General features: G+C 41.4%; 1 protein-coding gene and 1 pseudogene across 2 annotated transcripts in view; both read left to right on the top strand.

Annotated features, from left to right (window-relative positions):
- LOC108636264 lies at positions 239-777 on the top strand (annotated as a pseudogene).
- The window catches only part of LOC102173738 (alcohol dehydrogenase 4), a 40,430-nt gene continuing 21,364 nt past the window's right edge, over positions 2,541-21,606 (top strand). The window contains exons 1-4 of one of the 2 annotated variants that reach the window (XM_018049289.1): positions 2,541-2,668; positions 5,189-5,290; positions 6,243-6,384; positions 10,922-11,009. In XM_018049289.1, coding sequence (XP_017904778.1) covers positions 2,651-2,668; positions 5,189-5,290; positions 6,243-6,384; positions 10,922-11,009 — 350 coding nt within the window. In that variant the 5' untranslated portion in view covers positions 2,541-2,650. The remainder of the gene's footprint in view (positions 2,669-5,188; positions 5,291-6,242; positions 6,385-10,921; positions 11,010-21,606) is intronic. The other variant, XM_018049288.1, reaches the window with a different exon arrangement.

Here is a 21,606-nt window from a genome sequence, read left to right on the forward strand (position 1 = left end):
TCTAATCAGGGGAATCAGTTTAGATAAAATCATGGAGGCAGGAAGGCAGGCACACAGTACATTGGAGGAAGGCTGGAAGATAAGTTTTGAAACACAACCTGGGTTGTAGATAAATGGTCTTGAATGCCAGAATGAGAATTCAGTAGGGATTAGAGAGTTCTTGATGGTGTTAGACCAAGAGAATGATATAATAAAAATTGTTGAAAATACTCATCTAGGGTTGGGTTGTGGGCTCTGAGCGGCCCCTGCCCAATGGCAGCAGTAGTTCTAGGGGGAGACACCGTGGGTCCTGAATGTATCTTCCCCAATCAGACTGAGGAACTGGGGCCACATCGGGGTCCCATGGAAGGCACTGGGGATTGGAGAAGTGAGGAACCAGAGGAAGAACAAGAGGAAAGAGGGGCAGGACCAGCTGGCTACTCCTACCAGCCTCTGAACCAAGATCCTGAGTCAGAGGAGGTGGAACTGGCACCAATGGGGGATGGAGAAGATGTAGTTGCTGATATTCAAGATCAGACCGAGGCCCTGGGGCTTCATTTGCCAGACCCACCACTAGAAAGTGAGGACGAAGATAAGCAGGGAGCTACAGCATTGAACAACCACAGCTCTATTCCCATGGACCCAGAACATGTAGAGCTGGTGAAAAGGACGATGGCTGGCATAAGCCTGCCTGCGCCAGGGGTTCCTGCCTGGGCTCATGAGATATCAGATGCCCAGTGGGAAGATGTGGTACAGAAGGCCCTCCAAGCCCAGCAGGTCACTCCTGCCTGGAACTGACCACCCTGAGAGCTGCCATAACTCCCTACATTCCAGGCCAGAACCAGCACAGGACTGAACACATCCTGGTTGTCACATCCATCTCCATCCTCCCCAGCTCCCCTCCACATCAAGGCAAATCAGACTTCTTCTCAGACTTTATTCAGTTCTGTAGATATGGGGATGTCAGCCCAAGCCCAACCCACCTTAGCATGTGTCACTCTGTGGAGAATAAAGAACCCTATGCACACAGCTAAAAAAAAAAGAGAGAGAGAGAGAATACTCATCTAACAACATTTTGAAACACAGACTGGTAGACGGAGCTCTGCATAGGAAAATCAGTTTTTAAAAAAAGGCTATTGTGATGACATAAGCAATACGTTAGATTACTCTTATCTATCTTATCTAAATGTAATAATAAAAACAGAAAGAAGGAAATGAAAAGCATATGAGAGGTAGAATACATAAAGCTTGTAAACAATGCAGAAAGCAAGGTCAAGTGGAGTTTCAGGAGAATGGAGATGCTAGTGCCAAAACAGGCAAGCTAGAGAAAGGAGCCTGGAGTCAAGAAAGAAAATGAAATTATTTTGTGAACACTATTAAAATAGAAACACCTAAAGAAAAAACAGAAACATCTAAGAGCAAACAGAAACTCCTGGCAAAAGTTTGGTTTAAAGAGAAAGAAGTCTTAAAATAAAATAAGAAATGCTAGAAAAATCAAACACTAGAAAGAAATTTTTAAAGGTCACTTTTAAAAAAATGAGGTCATTTACAATTTTCCAAAGAATTTTCAATTAAAATATAGAGACGGAAACCAGAAAGTGGAGAAGTGAAACCATGAGTAGTGAGAAAGTAGAAACGAAGAGTATAAATCATACTTCTAAAAATTGAAATAGAAAAACTTAGTCAATAATAAAATATTAGTTAAAGTTTTAACTAATATAAAGATATTTAACTAATATAAAGATAGCTCTACTATCTCTCTGGAGAAGATAGTAGAATACTATGGCTTTTTACCAACAGGATGAAAAGTATTTCAATATTTTAACAATTGGCTTTGCCTTAATAGGGTATGTTGGTTGCATAAAAGCCCTGAACTTTCCCTAAGGAAACTCAAGCACAAACACAACAAGAATACATGAAAGGAACTTTTAAGCAATCCTGATTCACTATAAAACAGAAAATGGATGAAAAAAATTGTGGTCAATTCATATAATCGAATACTCTACAGTATTCATATAATGGAATACTCTACAATAATTAAAATAAAGTATAGCTACAGGCAATGTGGCTAAATCTCACAAAAATAGTTGAGAGGGGGGAAAAAAGCCATGAAAGAACACATGCCCTATGATTCTATCCATATAACTTCCAATCTGTAAAACTAAACTATATTGTACAGAGAAGCATAAATCATAAAAGAAATACAAGGAAATTATTACTAGGATTGTGAAAGAGAAGGATGGATATAGGAGGGATTCTGAGGCACTGGAGATATCTGTTAATTTTATAATTATATGATAACTTATCTAATAGCTTTAATGACCTTTATAATTATCTGTTGACTTATCCAATAAGTTTAATGAACTTTTCTATGTTATCTTATATTTTGCAATTAAGGAAGAAAAAAACAAGTAAACGAAAATCTCCCAATAACATTTGGAAGAAATGAGGGTTTGCAGCTGAAACAAGATAGTACAAATAATGACGTGAAGAGATGGGCAAAGTTTCAGATTACAGCAAACAAAAAAGGAGAGAAAATGATTGGAGAACACAAGAGCTGAAATGCTATTTATTCAAAGTTAGTTCATTACAGGACACGGAGCACCCTGGATAGAAGCAGCAGAGCTTCTTAAATCAGAGAGAAACTTCCAAGGCAAATTTCCCAAAGAAAATGGGCACCAAGGGAAAAGTAAGTAAATATACCATTTATTTGATCAATTATTTTGGGGTTTTGTGTGTGTGCATGTCTCTTTGTACATCTGCTAAAAGAAGTTTCCTTGGGTATTGCTCTCAGAAAGCAGCAATTTAAAGCTGATCAAAAGTTAAGTCCCAGGGAATTCCCTGGAGGTCCAGTGGTTAGGACTCTGAGCTTCCACTGCAGGGGCACGGGGTTGATTCCTGGTCAGGGAACTAAGATTCTGCATGCCACATGGCCAGCCAGAAAAAGAAGCTAAGTCACTATCAAGAGATGTATGGATAGAGAAGATGTGGTGTACACACACACACACACACACACACACACACACACAAAATGAATGTTCAGTTCAGTTCTGTCGCTCAGTCATGTCCGACTATTTGTGACCCTGTGGACTGCAGCACACCAGGCTTCCCTGTCCATCACCAACTCCCAGAGCTTACTCAAACTCATGTCCATTGAGTCAGTGATGCCATCCAACCATCTCAACATCTGTCATCTCCTTCTCTTCCAACCTTCAATATTTCCCAGCATCAGGGTCTTTTCCAATGAGTTAGTTCTTTGCATCAGGTGGCCAAAGGATTGGAGTTTCAGCTTCAGCATCATTCCTTCCAATGATTTTAAAACTCAACATTCAGAAAACTAAGATCATGGCATCTGATCCCATCATTTCATGGCAAATAGATGGGGAAACATTGGAAACAGTGAGAGACTTTATTGTCTTAGGCTCCAAAATTACTGCAGATGGTGACTGCAGCCAAGAAATTAAAAGATACTTGATCCTTGAAAGAAAAGCTATGACCAATCTAGACAGCATATTAAAAAAGCAGAGACCAATTATACTTCAAAACCAAATAGAAAAAGAGGTCGGGTTTGTGGTTACCAGAAGCAGGGCGGGGGTGAGGGGCGTGGGGGTTGAGGGGGGGATGGAGAGGAAGAATTGCGTGAAGTTAGTCAAAAGGTACAAACTTCCAAACCTCCAGTTATAAGACAAGTATGTAGTAGAGATATAATGTACAACATGCTAAATATAATCAACACTGCTGTATGTTATACTTAAAAGCTGTTAAGGTAAATCCTAAGAGTTATCACAGGAAAAATTTCATTTTTTCCTTTAATTTTATGTCATATGAGATGATGGAGGTTCACTAACCCCACTGTAGTAATCATTTCATCATGTATGTATGTCAGATCATTATCCTATATACTCCTTGAACTTACACAGGGCTGTATATCAATCATATTTTAACAAATCTGAAGAAAAAAAATAAAGATGATCAAAAGGATATGAGTGACCTCCATGCTAGGAATTTATTCTAGAAAATAATTGAATTTGCCAAAATGCTTACTACAAGGGTGTTCAATCAAATACTATTTATAGTGGCCCAAAAAGAGAGATTTCAGTACCTGTGCCATAATCATAAAATTTGTATTTGTTAACATTTTAGAAAAGAATATGGAAAATATTCATTGTATATTAATAAGTAGGAAAGAGATTTAAAATATTACATACAATTTTGTCCCAAGTGAAAAAGCTCAGAGGATCTACTTCAAAATCATAAAGTAGAAGACAAAGTTACAGATGGATTTTGTTTCTTTTTTTCTTATTTGCATTTCTATGTTTCATTTATAATAAAACTAATGATATTTAAAACAGTTCAAATTGCATAACAAGTATCAAAAATACATGTTCATGGGAACAAAGACTAGGAATATCATACCAAAAGTAAACATAATAGCATTAGAATGAAGTATAGGTTTATTTTTTCTACTTTCCTTCAATATTACTTATATTTAAAATTAAAAATAAAATTTTAAGGGGCTAAAATTATAGATTATAGAATCTTTAATACTTAATTTCTTTTCATATATTTTTATCCAGATTTCAAAGGGAAAAAATCTTTAATGTACATTCCACTGATAAATTTAATAATTATGTAAGCCTCATTTCTTAAACTTTTTTGTGCATACTAATCAAAAAAAAAGCAGGTTTTGATTCAGTAGATTTTGGACAGGGCTTATAGCTCTAGCAAATTCCCAAGTGATGTTGCTGGTGTCAAGGAGGTTCACATTTTGAGTAGCAAAGTTGTAAAACACATCCGCTCTAGCAATAAGGATTCAGGTAATGCAGAGCTGATAAATAAATTGCTCAATCATAAAATACATATTGGTCATCTACTCTCTCCAAATCCTATAAATTTATCCTCTCTGTTCTGGAGAGGGAAAAAAAAATCAAGGCCTTACATTAAGGTAAACTTTAATACACCTGTTCTTTTCAAAAATTAAAAGTGCAATGACTATAATGTAGACTTTGACTTTCTATTGTCAATTAAGGTCGCTTGTCTTTACAATAACTATGTATAACATCCAGCCACAAACCCCAAAACTCTCTTTCATGAAATAATGGTGTCAACATGTTCTTTCACTTTTTTCCGCGATATTTTTCTTTCTCTCTCTCTTCCTCCCTTCTGTTCTTTCCTCCTCCCCCTTTCCTCCTTTCTCCCTATTTCTCAGATTATTAAATGCAAAGCAGCTATCGCCTGGGAAGCGAACAAGCCCCTCAGCATTGAAGAGGTTGAAGTAGCTCCCCCCAAGGATCATGAAGTTCGAATTCAGGTAAGTATGGGCTCTCCCAGGGCAGGATAAACAAGACACCAAATGCTGACTTGGCTTTGGTCAGGTCAGACCTATGTGGTTTGACTGAGAGTCTCAGGAGTTTCCCACTGTGGGGGATTACGTTTTTAGGTTCACATCAAAATCAGGTATTTATTCCCAGGAGGAATAAATTATAAGAATCAGACACAGGAATTTACATTAGATTAGAATTAGGTAAGTTTTCTTTTGTTTTCCAGTTGCCAGTTATTGACAGATGTTTTAAAAGGAAGATTGAGAGTTTAGTTCAAAATAAGAAAAGATCTGAAGTGCTAAGGGTCTTGGGTGCTCACAGGAGGGAACAGAAGCGAGAGGGCAAGGAGAAGAGATGGTACTGAGCAGAGAGGGATCATAAGTGACAGGGTGGGTCAATTTCTCTATTTTCCCTACAGTTGACCTGGCTTATATTTTTCCTCAGGATCACCACAGTAAGTTTTTGCCTGAGAATGAATGAGATATCCTCATGAACAGAATCTTGAAGAATAATGCAGGGATACTTTCTAATTAATTAAGATAATCCTTAATTGATACAGCTCTTTTAACTGTAAAAGTTTATTACCTCAATTGTATTTCATTCAGTTTCAATAAAATCTGAACAAGCCCTGGAAGCCTGTGTTTCCTGCACTCCCTCTAATAGATTTTATTACCTTTGATTTCTCCTGTCCTAGAGACAGTGACTGCCAATTCTCTGTGTCATTTTTCAGGGACAGCAAAAGGAAGAAAACAAAGATGCATTAAGAGGAAAGAATATAACCTAATATATTTTTAACTGTTCCTTTTATTTTTCAAAATGCAGTTCTTTTATTGACCTCAATGAGTGTTGTTAAGTTTCAAGGTGTCATTGGCCTAAAATCATCCGAACAACCCTAATGATATAATTACAGAAACAGGACTCAAGTCTGTGATTGCTTTGCAGATAATTGCCACCGCCCTGTGCCATTCTGATGCCCATATCCTCCATCCTCAATTTGAGGGGGGTTTTTTCCCAGTGATCCTTGGCCATGAGGGTGCAGGAATTGTGGAAAGTGTTGGGCCAGGAGTGACCAACTTCAAACCAGGTATTTTAATTTCTGATTCCAACTAAATGGAAACATCAGGGTATTTCAGAGATAATTTCTGCTGCACTATTGCCTTTGCATGCTATAATCAATCTCTACTTACACAAGGGGACCATATTTTCCAAAGCAAAACTAAGACACACAATCTATCACAATCTAGCAATGAGGCAGAATATCTGCAGTCAGAACTGTCTAATGAAATCTGGAGAACACAGTCACTTTATTTACATCCAGCGCTGAGAAGTTGTCCTACGAAGCAAAGCTACAAAGTGAGCTTACACTGAAGCCTCCATGGGGGCACAGATGACAATTTACATTAACCTCCTCTAAATAAAACAGAACTACTTTAATACAGAAAGAATGAAGACCCTTAGGTAACTTAAGTGGGAAATATACGCATATGTCAAAGTTAGCTGAAATGTTTTCTAGGGAACTTGTAAGATAAATACATACAAAGCATTCCAATAGCTGAAATTATTTACTTTACATTTTGTAACAGATCCACCAAATACTGGAATATGAGCTATGCAATTGTCACTTATCTAGGATGAACCATATCCTTCTTTCCTTCTTTAATGAAGATGCTCCAAATTGAGAGGTATATTAGTATTTTCCTGTTCAGTTCAGTTCAGTTCAGTCGCTCAGTCGTGTCCGACTCTGCGACCCCATGAATTCCAGCACGCCAGACCTCCCTGTCCATCACCAACTCCTAGAGTTCACTCAGACTCACATCCATTGAGTCAGTGATGCCATCCAGCCACCTAATCCTCTGTCGTCCCCTTCTCCTCCTGCCCCCAGTCCCTCCCAGCATCAAAGTCTTTTCCAATGAGTCAACTCTTCGCATGAGGTGGCCAAAATACTGGAGTTTCAGCTTTAGCATCATTCCTTCCAAAGAAATCTCAGGGCTGATCTCCTTCAGAATGGAGTGGTTGGATCTCCTTGCAGTCCAAGGGACTCTCAAGAGTCTTCTCCAATACCACACTTCAAAAGCATCAATCCTTCGGCGCTCAGCCTTCTTCACCGTCCAACTCACACATCCATACATGACCGCTGGAAAAACCATAGCCTTGACTAGACGGACCTTAGTCGGCAAAGTAATATCTCTGCTTTTGAATATGCTATCTAGGTTGGTCACAACTTTGCTTCCAAAGAGTAACCGTCTTTTCATTTCATAGCTGCAGTCACCATCTGCAGTGATTTTGGACCCCCAAAAATAAAGTCAGCCACTGTTTCCACTGTTTCCCCATCTATTTCCATGGAGTGATGGGACTGGATGCCATGATCTTCATTTTCTGAATGTTGAGCTTTAAGCCAACTTTTTCACTCTCCACTTTCACTTTCATCAAGAGGCTTTTTCGTTCCTCTTCACTTTCTGCCATAAGGGTGGTGTCATCTGCATATCTGAGGTTATTGCTATTTCTCCCGGCAATCTTGATTCCAGCTGGTGTTTCTTCTGGTACAGTGTTTCTCATGATGTACTCTGCATAGAAGTTAAATAACAGGGTGACAATATACAGCCTTGATGCACTCCTTTCCCTATTTGGAACCAGTCTGTTCTTCCATGTCCAGTTCTAACTGTTGCTTCCTGACCTGCATACAGATTTCTCAAGAGACAGGTCAGGTGGCCTGGTATTCCCATCTCTTGAAGAATTTTCCAGTTTATTGGGTTCCACACAGTCAAAGGCTTTGGCATAGTCAATAAAGCAGAAATAGATGTTTTTCTGGAACTCTCTTGCTTTTTCCATGATCCAGCAGATGTTGGCAATTTGATCTCTGGTTCCTCTGCCTTTTCTAAAACCAGCTTGAACATCAGGAAGTACACAGATCATGTATTGTTGAAGCCTGGCTTGGAGACGTTTGAGCATTACTTTGCTAGCATGTGAGATGAGTGCAACTGTGAGGTAGTTTGAGCATTCTTTGGCATTGCCCATCTTTGGGATTGGAATGAAAACTGAACTTTTCCATTCCTGTGCCCACTGCTGAGTTTTCCAAATTTGCTGGCATCTTGAGTGCAGCACTTTCACAGCATCATCTTTTAGGATTTGAAATAGCTCTACTGGAATTCCATCACCTCCACTAGCTTTGTTCGTAGTGATGCTTTCTAAGTCCCACTTGACTTCACATTCCAGGATGTCTGGCTCTAGATGAGTGATCACACCATCGTGATTATCTGGGTCATGAAGATCTTTTTTGTACAGTTCTTCTGTGTATTCTTGCCACCTCTTCTTAATATCTGCTGCTTCTGTTAGGTCCATACCATTTCTGTCCTTTATCGAGCCCATCTTTGCATGAAATGTTCCCTTGGTATCTCTAGTTTTCTTGAAGAGATCTCTAGTCTTTCCCATTCTGTTGTTTTCCTCTATTTCTTTGGATCGATCGCTTAGGAAGGCTTTCTTTTCTCTTCTTGCTATTCTTTGGAACTCTGCATTCAGATGCTTATATCTTTCCTTTTCTCCTTGGCTTTTTGCTTCTCTTCTTTTCACAGCTATTTGTAAGGCCTCCCCAGACAGCCATTTTGCTTTTTTGCATTTCTTTTCCATGGGGATGGTCTTGCTCCCTGTCTCCTGTGCAATGTCACGAACCTCATTCATAGTTCATCAGGCACTCTATCTATCAGATCTAGGCCCTTAAATCTATTTCTCACTTCCACTGTATAATCATAAGGGATTTGATTTAGGTCATACCTGAATGGTCTAGCGGTTTTCTCTACTTTCTTCAATTTAAGTCTGAATTCGGCAATAAGGAGTTCATGATCTGAGCCACAGTCAGGTCCTGGTCTTGTTTTTGCTGACTGTATAGAGCTTCTCCATCTTTGGCTGCAAAGAATAGAATCAATCTGATTTCGGTGTTGACCATCTGGTGATGTCCATGTGTAGAGTCTTCTCTTGTGTTGTTGGATGGGGGTGTTTGCTATGACCAGTGTATATTCTTGGCAAAACTCTATTAGTCTTTGCCCTGCTTCATTCCATATTCCAAGGCCAAATTTGCCTGTTACTCCAGGTGTTTCTTGACTTCCTACTTTTGCATTCCAGTCCCCTATAATGAAAAGGACATCTTTTTGGGGTTTTAGTTCTAAAAGGTCTTGTAGGTCTTCATAGAACCGTTCACCTTCAGCTTCTTCAGTGTTGCTGGTTGGGGCATAGACTTGGATTACTGTGATATTGAATGGTTTGCCTTGGAAATGAACAGAGATCATTCTGTCATTTTTGAGATTGCATCCAAGTACTGCGTTTTGGACTCTTTTATTGACCATGATGGCTACTCCATTTCTTCTGAGGGATTCCTGCCTGCAGTAGTAGATAAAATGGTCATCTGAGTTAAATTCACACATTCCAGTCCATTTTAAACAGGAGTCCAAAATGGCGGTGGCTAAAAGACAAGGAAAGGAAAAGCCCGTGAAAATAGAAGAAAGGAAGGTCCGAGGACCACAGTGAGGACCTCAGGTAGAGCAAACAGCACTCCTTGCTAGCCCAATTTACATACAGCAGGCCCAGGGGAGAGGAAAAGACATATAAAAAGAGGAGCCAAAGGGCCAGGGGTTTCTCTCTCTCCCGCGTACTGGGGCACTCTTCTCTTCCATGTCTTTGGGTCAAGGTGCCCTAATGCCTCGAGGATGGATTTTCCTGCTATTTTCTAAATAAAATAGAGCTGTAACACGGAGCTATAACACTGATTTGTCTAAGAGCTATAACACAGTCTGTCCAAGACCTGAGAGCTGTGACACGCCGAGGGCTTTAATGACTCGTCACATTTCTATTCCAAACAAGATTATAGAAGCAAATTGCTCTTCAAAATTTGGAATCTACAAAGAAGTCCAGCCAATTAAGGCACAGCTCTGTCACTTACTGGCTGTGTAACCTTAGTCAGCTAAGTCACTTTTATGTGACTCAATTTAGATTTCCATTTTCTAAAATGGGGATAAAATAGTACCCATCTCAAAGAGTTGTTCTGAGAATTAAAGAGATAATATATGCAAGCAGTTAGAATGGTAACTGACACATACTAAAGGTTGAACAAATGTTAATTATCATTATTGGACTTTAGTCATCAGAGGCTAGAAGTCTTTGTTAAATTCAAATTGAATAAAAAGTAGAAAAATGTAGAATTTGAGTGAACTATGGTGAAACATGGAGATGATATATAATTTACTCTCCATATCAAGCCTATTGCCCACATCTCCTATAATTAAGGTGTTCACAAATGTAACAAATAATAGGCATGATATAGTAAGTAATAGTCATGATGCAGAGCGTTTCAAGGACAACAGAGTGTCAGACAGGATTCTGCACCTGATGGTATCAATACAGATGTGTTGCTTGACTGTCCAGCCCAGGAGAAAAGAAGGAAAAAGATAACATATGCAGTACTTGGGAGAATCAGCAATCTTGTAGGTTAACAAAGTATTGTAGCTACCTATACTTCCTACCGAATATAAGATATATACAATAAAGAATAGTGTTTTCCACCAATTCACCTGGTGAAAACTATTTATAAGTAACAACTATGCATCATTCAACACATGGCCTTTTTTTTCTAGGTGACAAAGTAATTCCACTCGGCGTACCTCAATGTGGAAAATGCAAGTTCTGTCTGAGTCCACGCACAAATCTTTGTGGAAAACTCAAGTAAGCTCTATAAGCTATTAGTAAGATAGCCTGTACAAATATTTTGAGCAATACATTGGCATACCTAAATGGAGTTGAAAATGTTCATATTCTGTACCCATTAATTCTTGGTGTGTATAAGAAACCATTGCAAAATCACACAAATGGACATGCACTATTGTGATCACTGCCACATTGTAATAACTAGAAATTGAAAATAGGGTAAATGCCTATCAATAGGAGAACATATTAACAATCATTGTGTAGTAACACAATTGAATTACCATATAAAAGTGAGAATGGCTAAACTTGCTCTGAATGTTTCAACCCAGAATAATCTCACACATATAATGGTAAGGGAAAGAAGCAAGTTTATGACATACATTTAGTCATATACAATAACAATACTATATACCGTATTGTTTATGGTTTATGTGAATATAGTAAAGAAAGTGATAAGTGCCAAATTGAAAATAATTGCTACTCAAGGTAGTTGCTAAACCATGAAAGACTGGGATTCTTGGCCTCCAGAGGAGAGGAATTTAGTCTGGGGCCAGTGACAAGGCTTGATCACTCAGAGCTTTTGTGTAATAAAGTTTTATTAAAGTATAAAAGAGAGAAAGCTTCTGACATAGGTATCAGAAGAGGGCAGACAGAGTGCCTCCCCCCAACCCCCGCTAGTCTTTAGCGGGATATTATATAGTTTCTAGCAGGCTGCTAATCAGAGAAAGGAAATGTCTCAAAACTCAGAGTGGTACCAGGCCCCTCACCCACAACATTCATTTTGAGATAACATTGGCACAATGTGAGACATCCCTGGCCATAAAACAATTGCCATGAATCTTGAATAAAGGCAGGTTTCCAAGCAAATATATGGTTTCATTAACATAAATTAGGAGAACAAATGTGTGAGTAAAACATATTGGGTTCTGAGTTCTAGGTGGAACCTACTTGAAGACAGACTCTAGGGTAAATGCGTAGTTCATTAACATAGCTTAAGAGAAACATTTCCACAAGAGAAATGCATTGGTTTGCTCAAGGTCTGACAAAACTTAAGTTCAGGTGGAGCCAGGTGTTGTCATGGCAACACAGAATTTTAAGAGAAATCTTCTTTTAAGTTTGCATAGAGAAAGGGGAAAAAAATCTGACACTTGTAGTTGTTTCCTTCTGCCACTTAAGAGAGAGATTAAAAATCTGACACTTGCAGCCTGTTTCCTCCATTTGGAGACCCCTGGCCTTCCTGCCTTTAACCCTCTCATTCCCGCCTTTTCTTTTAGGAGAATTATGTTGCCTAGGGAAAGGGGAGTCATTCTCATTCTGTAACTGCTTCCAAGCTGGTAAGGGGCATTGTCCCTAAATTGGTGAGGCAGCCTGTTTTCCTAACCTTCATATTGAGGGTCTCTAATCCATGGGCCCCAAGTAGTAGTTAGAGGAAGCTGCGGCAGTCAACAGGAGTTTGAGCAACCATTTGTAACTTAAAAACCTCCATGCAACTAGAACGAAATCCAGCTACACCGTTACAGATGCAGGGAGCAAACAGCAAAAACAGAACAATAAGCAAAAAGTCACATTATGTCCATAGTTAAGGTACAAAGTGTTGCACCTGTCAATCTTAGGATTGTTAGATGTCATCAGATTAATGAGGTATCACATATGATTGTTGTTATCGAAGGTAGTCACAGATTTGGAGAAAGTCCTTTCCCTGAAGTGGAAGGACTCCCGCCACGGGAAGCCATCCACTGATGAAGAGGGGGGCACTCCACAGACCCAGTAGTTACATAGATTGTGGAATGCAGTGTGGGAGTGAGCCCAGGACAGGAAGGCATAATCTCGAGGATCAAACAGCAGTCTCAAGAAATTTGGAGTCAGCAGAAGCAGGCTCACATAGGTTATCAGGCCCATCTGAAAGGTACAGAATAAGAGCATAGAAAGTAAAGGCATAAAATGACATCACTTAGTTCTGGTCAGGGTGCCACTTCTTAACTCAAGTGTGGTGCACCCACGAATCAATTCCTGGCACTTTGACAGCTGTGGGAGAAGAAAGAATAACCTGGTAAGGGCCTTCCCAGAGGGGCTTGAGGGATTGGCCCCCAGATCCCAATGCTTTTATCGGGACCTCTGTTCCTAGCTCAAACAGAAGCTTTTTTGACTCAGAGGCTGGGTCAGGAGTTACCTCTCAGAGTCCTTTAATGCCTGTTGAAAAGCTGAGAGCTGAGTTACATAATCAGTTAATTCCAGGGCTTTAGGAAAACTTTTCCATTGAGCATTTTCAGGAATTACTGATTGTCCATCCTTGGACTGTAACCATCCTTATCAGTAACCTTTGCTCCTCTTTTCTCATACCTTTCTAATTCTTCCTCAGTATGTTGTGGTTTTCCTTATCCACAGGACCTGTCCAGATCAAAGGCTTCTGTAGTGAAGGGGTTTCCTTAAGTGCCACCTTTCTGACTTGACAGCCAGCTGATTACCCTTGGCTCCTTTACTCCTGTCCCTGCTGTGCCCTTTGCAATGCATAACAGCTACTACTTCTTTAGGACAATGCTGCTGTGCTGCTGCTATGTCGCTTCAGTCGTGTCCGACTCTGTGCGACCCCATATACGGCAGCCCACCAGGCTCCACAGTCCCTGGGATTCACTAGGCAAGAATGCTGGAGTGGGTTGCCATTTCCTTCTCCAATGCATGAAAGTGAAAAGTGAAAGTAAAGTCGCTCAGTCGTGTCTGACTCTTCGTGACCCCATGGACTACATGCAGCCTACCAGGCTCCTCCATCCATGGGATTTTCTGGGCAAGAGTACTGGAGTGGGTTGCCATTGCCTTCTCTGTCTTTAGGACAATATATAGCAGTTAAAAGTCTCTCACTCTCTCTGAAATGTGCTTAATAGATTCTCCTGTTGCTATTTTAAATTGTCTTTCTTTCCAATTTGCATCATGAGCATGAAAAGTCAAATAAGCCTACTTAGAATCAGTGTAGATATTTACTCGCTGCCCTTTGCTTAACTCGAGAGCCAGAACCACAATCTCCACTAGCTAAGCACTCATTCCCTGGGAGAGATTTTGCTTCTAAAACCTGTTCAGCCATTACCATGGCATAACCTGCTTTACACTTCCCATCCCAAAGAAAAGAACTGCCATCTGTAAATATTTCCATGTCAGGATTGTCTAATGGGGTATCCATCAGATCTTCCCAAGCTGCATAAAGTTAGAAATTGGGAACAGTCATGATCAGGTGTTTCGTTTTCCTTTTCAGGAAGGAAAGTGGCAGGATTTAAGTTTTCACAAACTTTAAAGTTAGTTATTGGTCCTTCTAACAACAATGACTGATATCTAAGAAGCCAACTGTCTGTCATCCAAATATTAACCTTAGAGTTTAAGAATACACTCCTGTAGGCTGCTGGTGAAGCCTTCGGGGTTGTGTCAAAAATCCCAAGGCCATACCTTTTATTTCAGTGACAAATTTATTTCTGACCCTGCGGGCAAGCTCAAAGCTGGAACTTGCAGGAGAGCAATCTGAAGAGCCTTAAAAGCCTTTGAGCATCTGGAGAACAAAGCAGTTTGTCAGTTTGGGCTTGTTGAGTTTCAGTTATAAGCTTATACAAAGGCCAGGCAAGTTCCCCATAACTGGGAATCCAAATGCAGCAGTACCCTATGATTCCAAAAAATCCTCTCAATTGTCTTAAAGTCATAGGTAGAGGATGATTTAATATAGGTTTAACTCAGAAAGCAAACTTCAAATCAATGACTGAAAAATATTTGACTCATTCAGGAATTTCAGACAATAGAGTATAAGGATTAGGCACCGTGGGGTGTAAAGGAACTGCAGCCTCATTTATTGTTTGTAAATCTTGAACTGGTCTCCATTTATCATTTGACTTCTTTATACCCATGATAGAAGTGTTGCACGGATTGTTACAGGGAATTAATAGCCCCAGCTCCTTTAAATTCTCAATAATGGGTTTTAACCCTCCCAACTGAACTGAACTAACCTCACGTTTCAGTGGATACTGCTTTTTATGTGAAAATAAGTGTGGGTATTTGAGCTTGACAGCTACAGGAATAACGTTTTGTGCTTGACCCACAGCCTTTCCATCAGCCAACACTCTTGGATTTACATTTTGTTCAATTAAAAGGAGAGAAATGGAGGGCTCCATAGTCACAAAAACAGAGGCATGGACCTTATTCATTATATCCCTTCCCAAAATGGGTGAGGGAGGCTCTGGCACCATCAGAAACTCGTGTGAAAATAGCAGAGTCCCAGATGCATACTGAAATAATAACATTTGGCTCGTCCAGACAGTCCCATTATGGAAGCAGACCTGGGAGAAAGAGGGCCAGGGGCTTCAGTAAGCACAGAATAAGTTGCCCCAGTGTCCAAAAGGAAATCGACAGATTGGCACCCTCACAGTTATTAATACTCAGAGTTCCTCAGATGTAATTAGGATGGGAGCTCGTGCGTGGACCCACAGGCACCTTCAGTCCTGATTGTCTTGGGAGTCTGACCCCTGAAACCTACATCTCTGGGGCAGTCTCTCCTCCACTGTGGTCCCTTGCAGACCGGACATGGAGCCAGGAGTGACTTAGATGCCTGAGGGCAATCCTGTTTGAGGTGCCCCTCCTTTCCACAGGAATAGCAAGCCTATGCCTTTTCACCTGGGTCCCTCTGGGAATTTTTCTCGGGCTGTTTAAGAATGGTTCAGACAGCCATTAAAAGGGCTTCCGCCTGTTCTTTTGTTATTCTCTGCCTTTCTTTTCCTCATATTCCCTGCTATAATAGACTGTCTGAGCCTGTGGCAACAGATTATCTAAAGACTGATTTGGCCCATATGCCTGTTTTAATACTTTACAGCAGATATCTGGAGCCAATTGAGTGAAAAATCTATCTTTTAAGATCACTCTTCCCTCTTCATTTTCGGGATCAGTCTCGGTGAATCTGCAAAGGGCTTCCCTCAGTCTATCTAGGAATTCACCAGGAGCTTCCTTCTCTTCCTGTTCTGTTTTCTGTTTGCCAGTTTGGCATAGTTTAAAGACTTATTTTAAAGTCACGTGTTCGCCTGAGTCCTTCAAAAACACATCTGACAAAATGACTCTGATCCCATCTTCCTTTAGCTGTGTTACAGTCCCAATCTCGTTCTACAGTGGGAACCACCTGATTCTCAGTGGGAAGGGTGGCTATCTTGTCCTCCATCTTCCCAACTGGTTCGTTACCAAGCCATTCATCTCCATAAGCAACCGCTTTCCACAAAACTCGAGTTTTTGAGGCAGGAGTTAGTGTTTGTCCCAAGACATACATCACACTCTGCCAAGTAAGGTCATAAAGCAGAGTAACACCCATAAAAGCACTAATATATTTTTCTAGGTGCTCTAAACAGTCTCCTAGATCCTCCTTGATTCTTTGTATTTCTTGATAAGAAAAGGGCTTATTAACTCTCAGACTGACTATTTCTCCCAGTGGGTGCTTCATGAAGATGCAATAGCTTGTGTGGCTATTCCTCAGCCCCTCTGGCTGCTCTGTGCATATGATCCCAGGGATAGACTGGAGAAACCTACTTTTCTTTAACTCTTTGTCTCCTGTCTTCCATCTCATCCAGTATGTCACCCTTAGCTTTACTGTTGACAGGGCTCACATTATATTGGAGAAGGAAATGGCAACCCGCTCCAGTGTTCTCCCTGGAGAATCCCAGGGACAGGGGAGCCTGGTGAGCTGCCGTCTATGGGGTCGCACAGAGTCGAACACCACTGAAGTGACTTAGCAGCCACAGCAGGGCCCACATTGTAAGGTGAGTGCAGAGAAAAAGAGAGCGAGCCGGGCAGTCAGGCAAGAAAAAGGAAATTTATTAGAAGGAAAAGAGAGGGTGACTGGCTCTTAAGGAGAACCAGCATTCTCCCTTTCTGACGGAGTCCTTCTTATACCCCACCAATGAAAAATTCTATGAAGGGATGGTCACATAGCCAGAGGTCTGGAATCTGGTGGTTTCACAGCTTTGAGAAGTTAGGTGCCAGTGAGATAACCGAATGTCATTTGGGCAATTTGGTCAGTCTCACAGATCACTGTGATTTATTCTTTGTTTGCGAGGTCGACATAAGAAGCCATCTTATCAATGAGACCCCATGTGGGCCCTATCATACATGGGGTCTCATTGTCAGAAAACCCGGGAGGGAAGATCCACTGCAATTGGGTGGGCTCCTAAGGAGCCCACCTCCTCCTCTCTCCTTTGAAATAGGGGACTCCCATTTCAAAGCAGACTATTATTACTCTCTGAGAAAGTCCTGAGAATGGGGATGCTTTTTCTCTCAGACCTTTCTCCTCGCTTTCTCTTGCCTTTGTCTAACCTCCCTATTCAGCCACAATGGGAAATTCTCAATCCCATCCCTCAAAATCTACTCCTCTAAGATGCCTTCTCCAAAACCGAAAAGCCTTAGGCTTCCAAGGGGAGATAAGACCAAAGGTTTATTTATTTACTATTCCAAAATTGGCTGGCACAATACAGACTTGATAACAGGCCCCAGTTCAGTTCAGTTCAGTCGCTCAGTCAAGTCCGACCCTTTGTGATCCCATAAATCGCAGCACGCCAGGCCTCCCTGTCCATCACTAACTCCCAGAGTTCACTCTGACTCTCATCCATCGAGTCAGTGATGCCATCCAGCCATCTCATCCTTGGTCGTCCGCTTCTCCTCCTGCCCCCAATCCCTCCCAGCATCAGAGTCTCTTATAATGAGTCAACTCTTCGCATGAGGTGGCCAAAGTACTGGAGCTTCAGCTTTAGCATCATTCTTTCCAAAGAAATCCCAGGGTTGATCTCCTTCAGAATGGACTGGTTGGATCTCCTTGGAGTCCAAGGGACTCTCAAGAGTCTTCTCCAACACCGCAGTTCAAAAGCATCAGTTCTTCAGCACTCAACCTTCTTCGCAGTCCAACTCTCACATCCATACATGACCACAGGAATAACCATAGCCTTGACTAGACGGACCTTAGTCAGCAAAGTAATATCTCTGCTTTTGAATATGCTATCTAGGTTGGTCATAACCTTTCTGCCAAGGAGTAAGCGTCTTTTAATTTCATGGCTGCAGTCACCATATGCAGTGATTTTGGAGCCCCCCAAAATAAAGTCTGACACTGTTTCCACTGTTTCCCCATCTATTTCCATGGAGTGATGGGACCAGATGCCATGATCTTCGTTTTCTGAATGTTGAGCTTTCAGCCAACTTTTCCACTCTCCTCTTTCACTTTCATCAAGAGGCTTTTTAGTTCCTCTTCACTTTCTGCCATAAGGGTGATGTCATCTGCATATCTGAGGTTATTGATATTCCTCCTGGCAATCTTGATTCCAGCTGGTGTTTCTTCCAGTCCAGTGTTTCTCATGATGTACTCTGCATAGAAGTTAAAATAAGCAGGTGACAATATATAGCTTTGACATACTCCTTTTCGTATTTGGAACCAGTCTGTTGTTCCATGTCCAGTTCTAACTGTTGCTTCCTGGCCTGTATACATATTTCTCAAGAGGCAGCTTAGGTGGTCTGGTATTCCCATCTCTCAGAATTTTACACAGTTTATTGGGATCCACACAGTCAAAGGCTTTGGCATAGGCAATAGAGCAGAAATAGATGTTTTCCTGGAACTCTCTTGCTTTTTCCATGATCCAGCAGATGTTGGCAATTTGATCCTCTGCCTTTTCTAAAACCAGCGTGAACATCAGGAAGTTCGTGGTTTATGTATTGCTGAAGACTGGCTTGGAGAATTTTGAGCATTACTTTACTAGCATTTGAGATGAGTGCAACTGTGAGGTAGTTTGAGCATTCTTTGGCATTGCCTTTCTTTGGGATGGGAATGACAACTGACCTTTTCCAGTCCTGTGGCCACTGCTGAGTTTTCCAAATTTGCTGGCATACTGAGTGCAGCACTTTCATAGCATCATCGTTCAGGATTTGAAGCAGCTAAACTGGAATTCCATAACCTCCACTAGCTTTGTTCGTAGTGATGCTTCCTAAGTCCCACTTGACTTCACATTCCAGGATGTCTGGCTCTAGATGAGTGATCACACCATCGTGATTATCTGGGTCATGAAGATCTTTTTTGTACAGTTTTTCTGTGTATTCTTGCCACCTCTTCTTAATATCTGCTGCTTCTGTTAGGTCCATACCATTTCTGTCCTTTATTGAGCCCATCTTTGCATGAAATGTTCCCTTGGTATCTCTAATTTTCTTGATAAGATACCTAGTCTTTCCCATTCTGTTCTTTTCCTCTATTTCTTTGGATCGATCGCTTAGGAAGGCTTTCTTTTCTCTTCTTGCTATTCTTTGGAACTCTGCATTCAGATGCTTATATCTTTCCTTTTCTCCTTGGCTTTTTGCTTCTCTTCTTTTCACAGCTATTTGTAAGGCCTCCCCGGACAGCCATTTTGCTTTTTTGCATTTCTTTTCCATGGGGATGGTCTTGCTCCCTGTCTCCTGTACAATGTCACGAACCTCATGCCATAGTTCATCAGGCACTCTATCTATCAGATCTAGGCCCTTAAATCTATATCTCACTTCCACTGTATAATCATAAGGGATTTGATTTAGGTCATACCTGAATGGTCTAGCGGTTTTCTCTACTTTCTTCAATTTAAGTCTGAATTTGGCAATAAGGAGTTCATGATCTGAGCCACAGTCAGGTCCCTGTCTTGTTTTTGTTGACTGTATAGAGCTTCTCCATCTTTGGCTGCAGAGAATATAATCAGTCTGATTTCGGTGTTGACCATCTGGTGATGTCCATGTGTAGAGTCTTCTCTTGTGTTGTTGGAAGAGGGTGTTTTCTATGACCAGTGCATTTTCTTGGCAAAACTCTATTAGTCTTTGCCGTGCTTCATTCCATATTCCAAGGCTAAATTTGCCTGTTACTCCAGGTGTTTCTTGACTTCTTGCTTTTGCATTCCAGTCCTCTATAATGAAAAGGACATCTTTTTTGGGTGTTATTTCTAAAAGGTCTTGTAGGTCTTCATAGAACCATTCACCTTCAGCTTCTTCAGCGTTACTGGTTGAGGCATAGACTTGGATTACCGTGATATTGAATGGTTTGCCTTGGAAATGAACAGAGATCATTCTGTCGTTTTTGAGGTTGCATCCACATACTGCATTTTGGACTCTTCTGTTGACCATGATAGCTACTCCATTTCTTCTGAGGGATTCCTGCCTGCAGTAGTAGATATAATGGTCATCTGAGTTAAATTCACCCATTCCAGTCCATTTTAGTTCACCGATTCCTAGAATGTCAATGTTCACTCTTGCCATCTCCTGTTTGACCACTTCCAATTTGCCTTGATTCATGGACCTGACATTCCAGGTTCCTATGCAATATTGCTCTTTACAGCATCGCACCTTCCTTCTATCACCAGTCACATCCAGAGCTGGGTATTGTTTTTGCTTTGGCTCCATCCCTTCATTCTTTCTGGAGTTATTTCTCCACTGACCTCCAGTAGCATATTGGGCACCTACTGACCTTCGGAGTTCTTCTTTCAGTATCCTATCATTTTGCCTTTTCATAGTGTTCATGGGGTTCTCAAGGCAAGAATACTGAAGTGGTTTGCCATTCCCTTCTCCAGTGGATCACAATGGCCAGAAAACAGAACTCTCAATTATAATTGAGAGTTGCCTTGGTGGCTCAAACGGTAAAGCATCTGCCTGCAGTGCGGGAGACCTGGGTTTGATCCCTGGGTTGGGAAGATCCCCTGGAGAAGGAAATGGCAACCCACTCCAGGACTCTTGCCTGGAAAATCCATGGACGGAGGAGCCTCGTAGGCTGCAGTCCATGGGGTCGCAAAAAGTCGGACACAACTGAGCGACTTCACTTTCACTTTCAGTTATAATACTCTATGGGACCTTGATAAACATCTGCTGCCACAATGGCAAGTGGTTAGAAATCCCTTATGTTCAGGCTTTCTTCACTCTCTGCTCTCAGCCCTCTCTCTGTGAATCCTTTTCTACTTCTCAAATACTCTTAGCCTACTCTGGGCCACATCCTCTGAATAAAATGTCTCCCAATTCGTGTTTAGACTTTTCTTCTTCTTCCTTCGACCCTTCTGACCACAGCCTACCCCCTATAGCTCCCGATCCCCTTGCAGCTGCTCCAGATCCAGCTCCACAGCCTTCACCTTACATCCCCTCCTCCCTCCATCTTTCTGAAGGTGAAGGTGAAGTCACTCAGTCGTGTCCGACTCTTTGCGACCCCGTGGACTGCAGTGGGCACCCTCTTTGCGACCCTGTGGACTGTAGCCCACCAGCCTCCTCCAGGCGAGGATACTGGAATAGGTTGTCATTTCCTTCTCCAGGGGGTTTTCCCAACCCAGGGATCAAACCCAGGTCTCCCACATTGGAGGCAGACACTTTAACCTCTGAGCCACCAGGGAAGCCCAATCTTTCTGAAGGCAGCTCCCAACTCCCTTCCCCAGCCTTTGGCTGTAATAAGCTCTGAAATCTCAGCCTCATCCTCTACCCTGAGGGTCCTACTGCTTTACCCAGACCTCCCTAGATCCCCTCCCCCATAGGCAGTCCTGAACGACTTTAAAACAGGAAACTTCACTGCAGGACCCCGCTCCTTCCCCTGCTCCACTCCTCCCTTCAAGGGAAGTAGCTGGAGCAGAAGGCA

Source organism: Capra hircus, chromosome 6 (assembly GCF_001704415.2).
Source record: "Capra hircus breed San Clemente chromosome 6, ASM170441v1, whole genome shotgun sequence".
Classification (NCBI taxonomy): Eukaryota; Metazoa; Chordata; class Mammalia; order Artiodactyla; family Bovidae; genus Capra; species Capra hircus.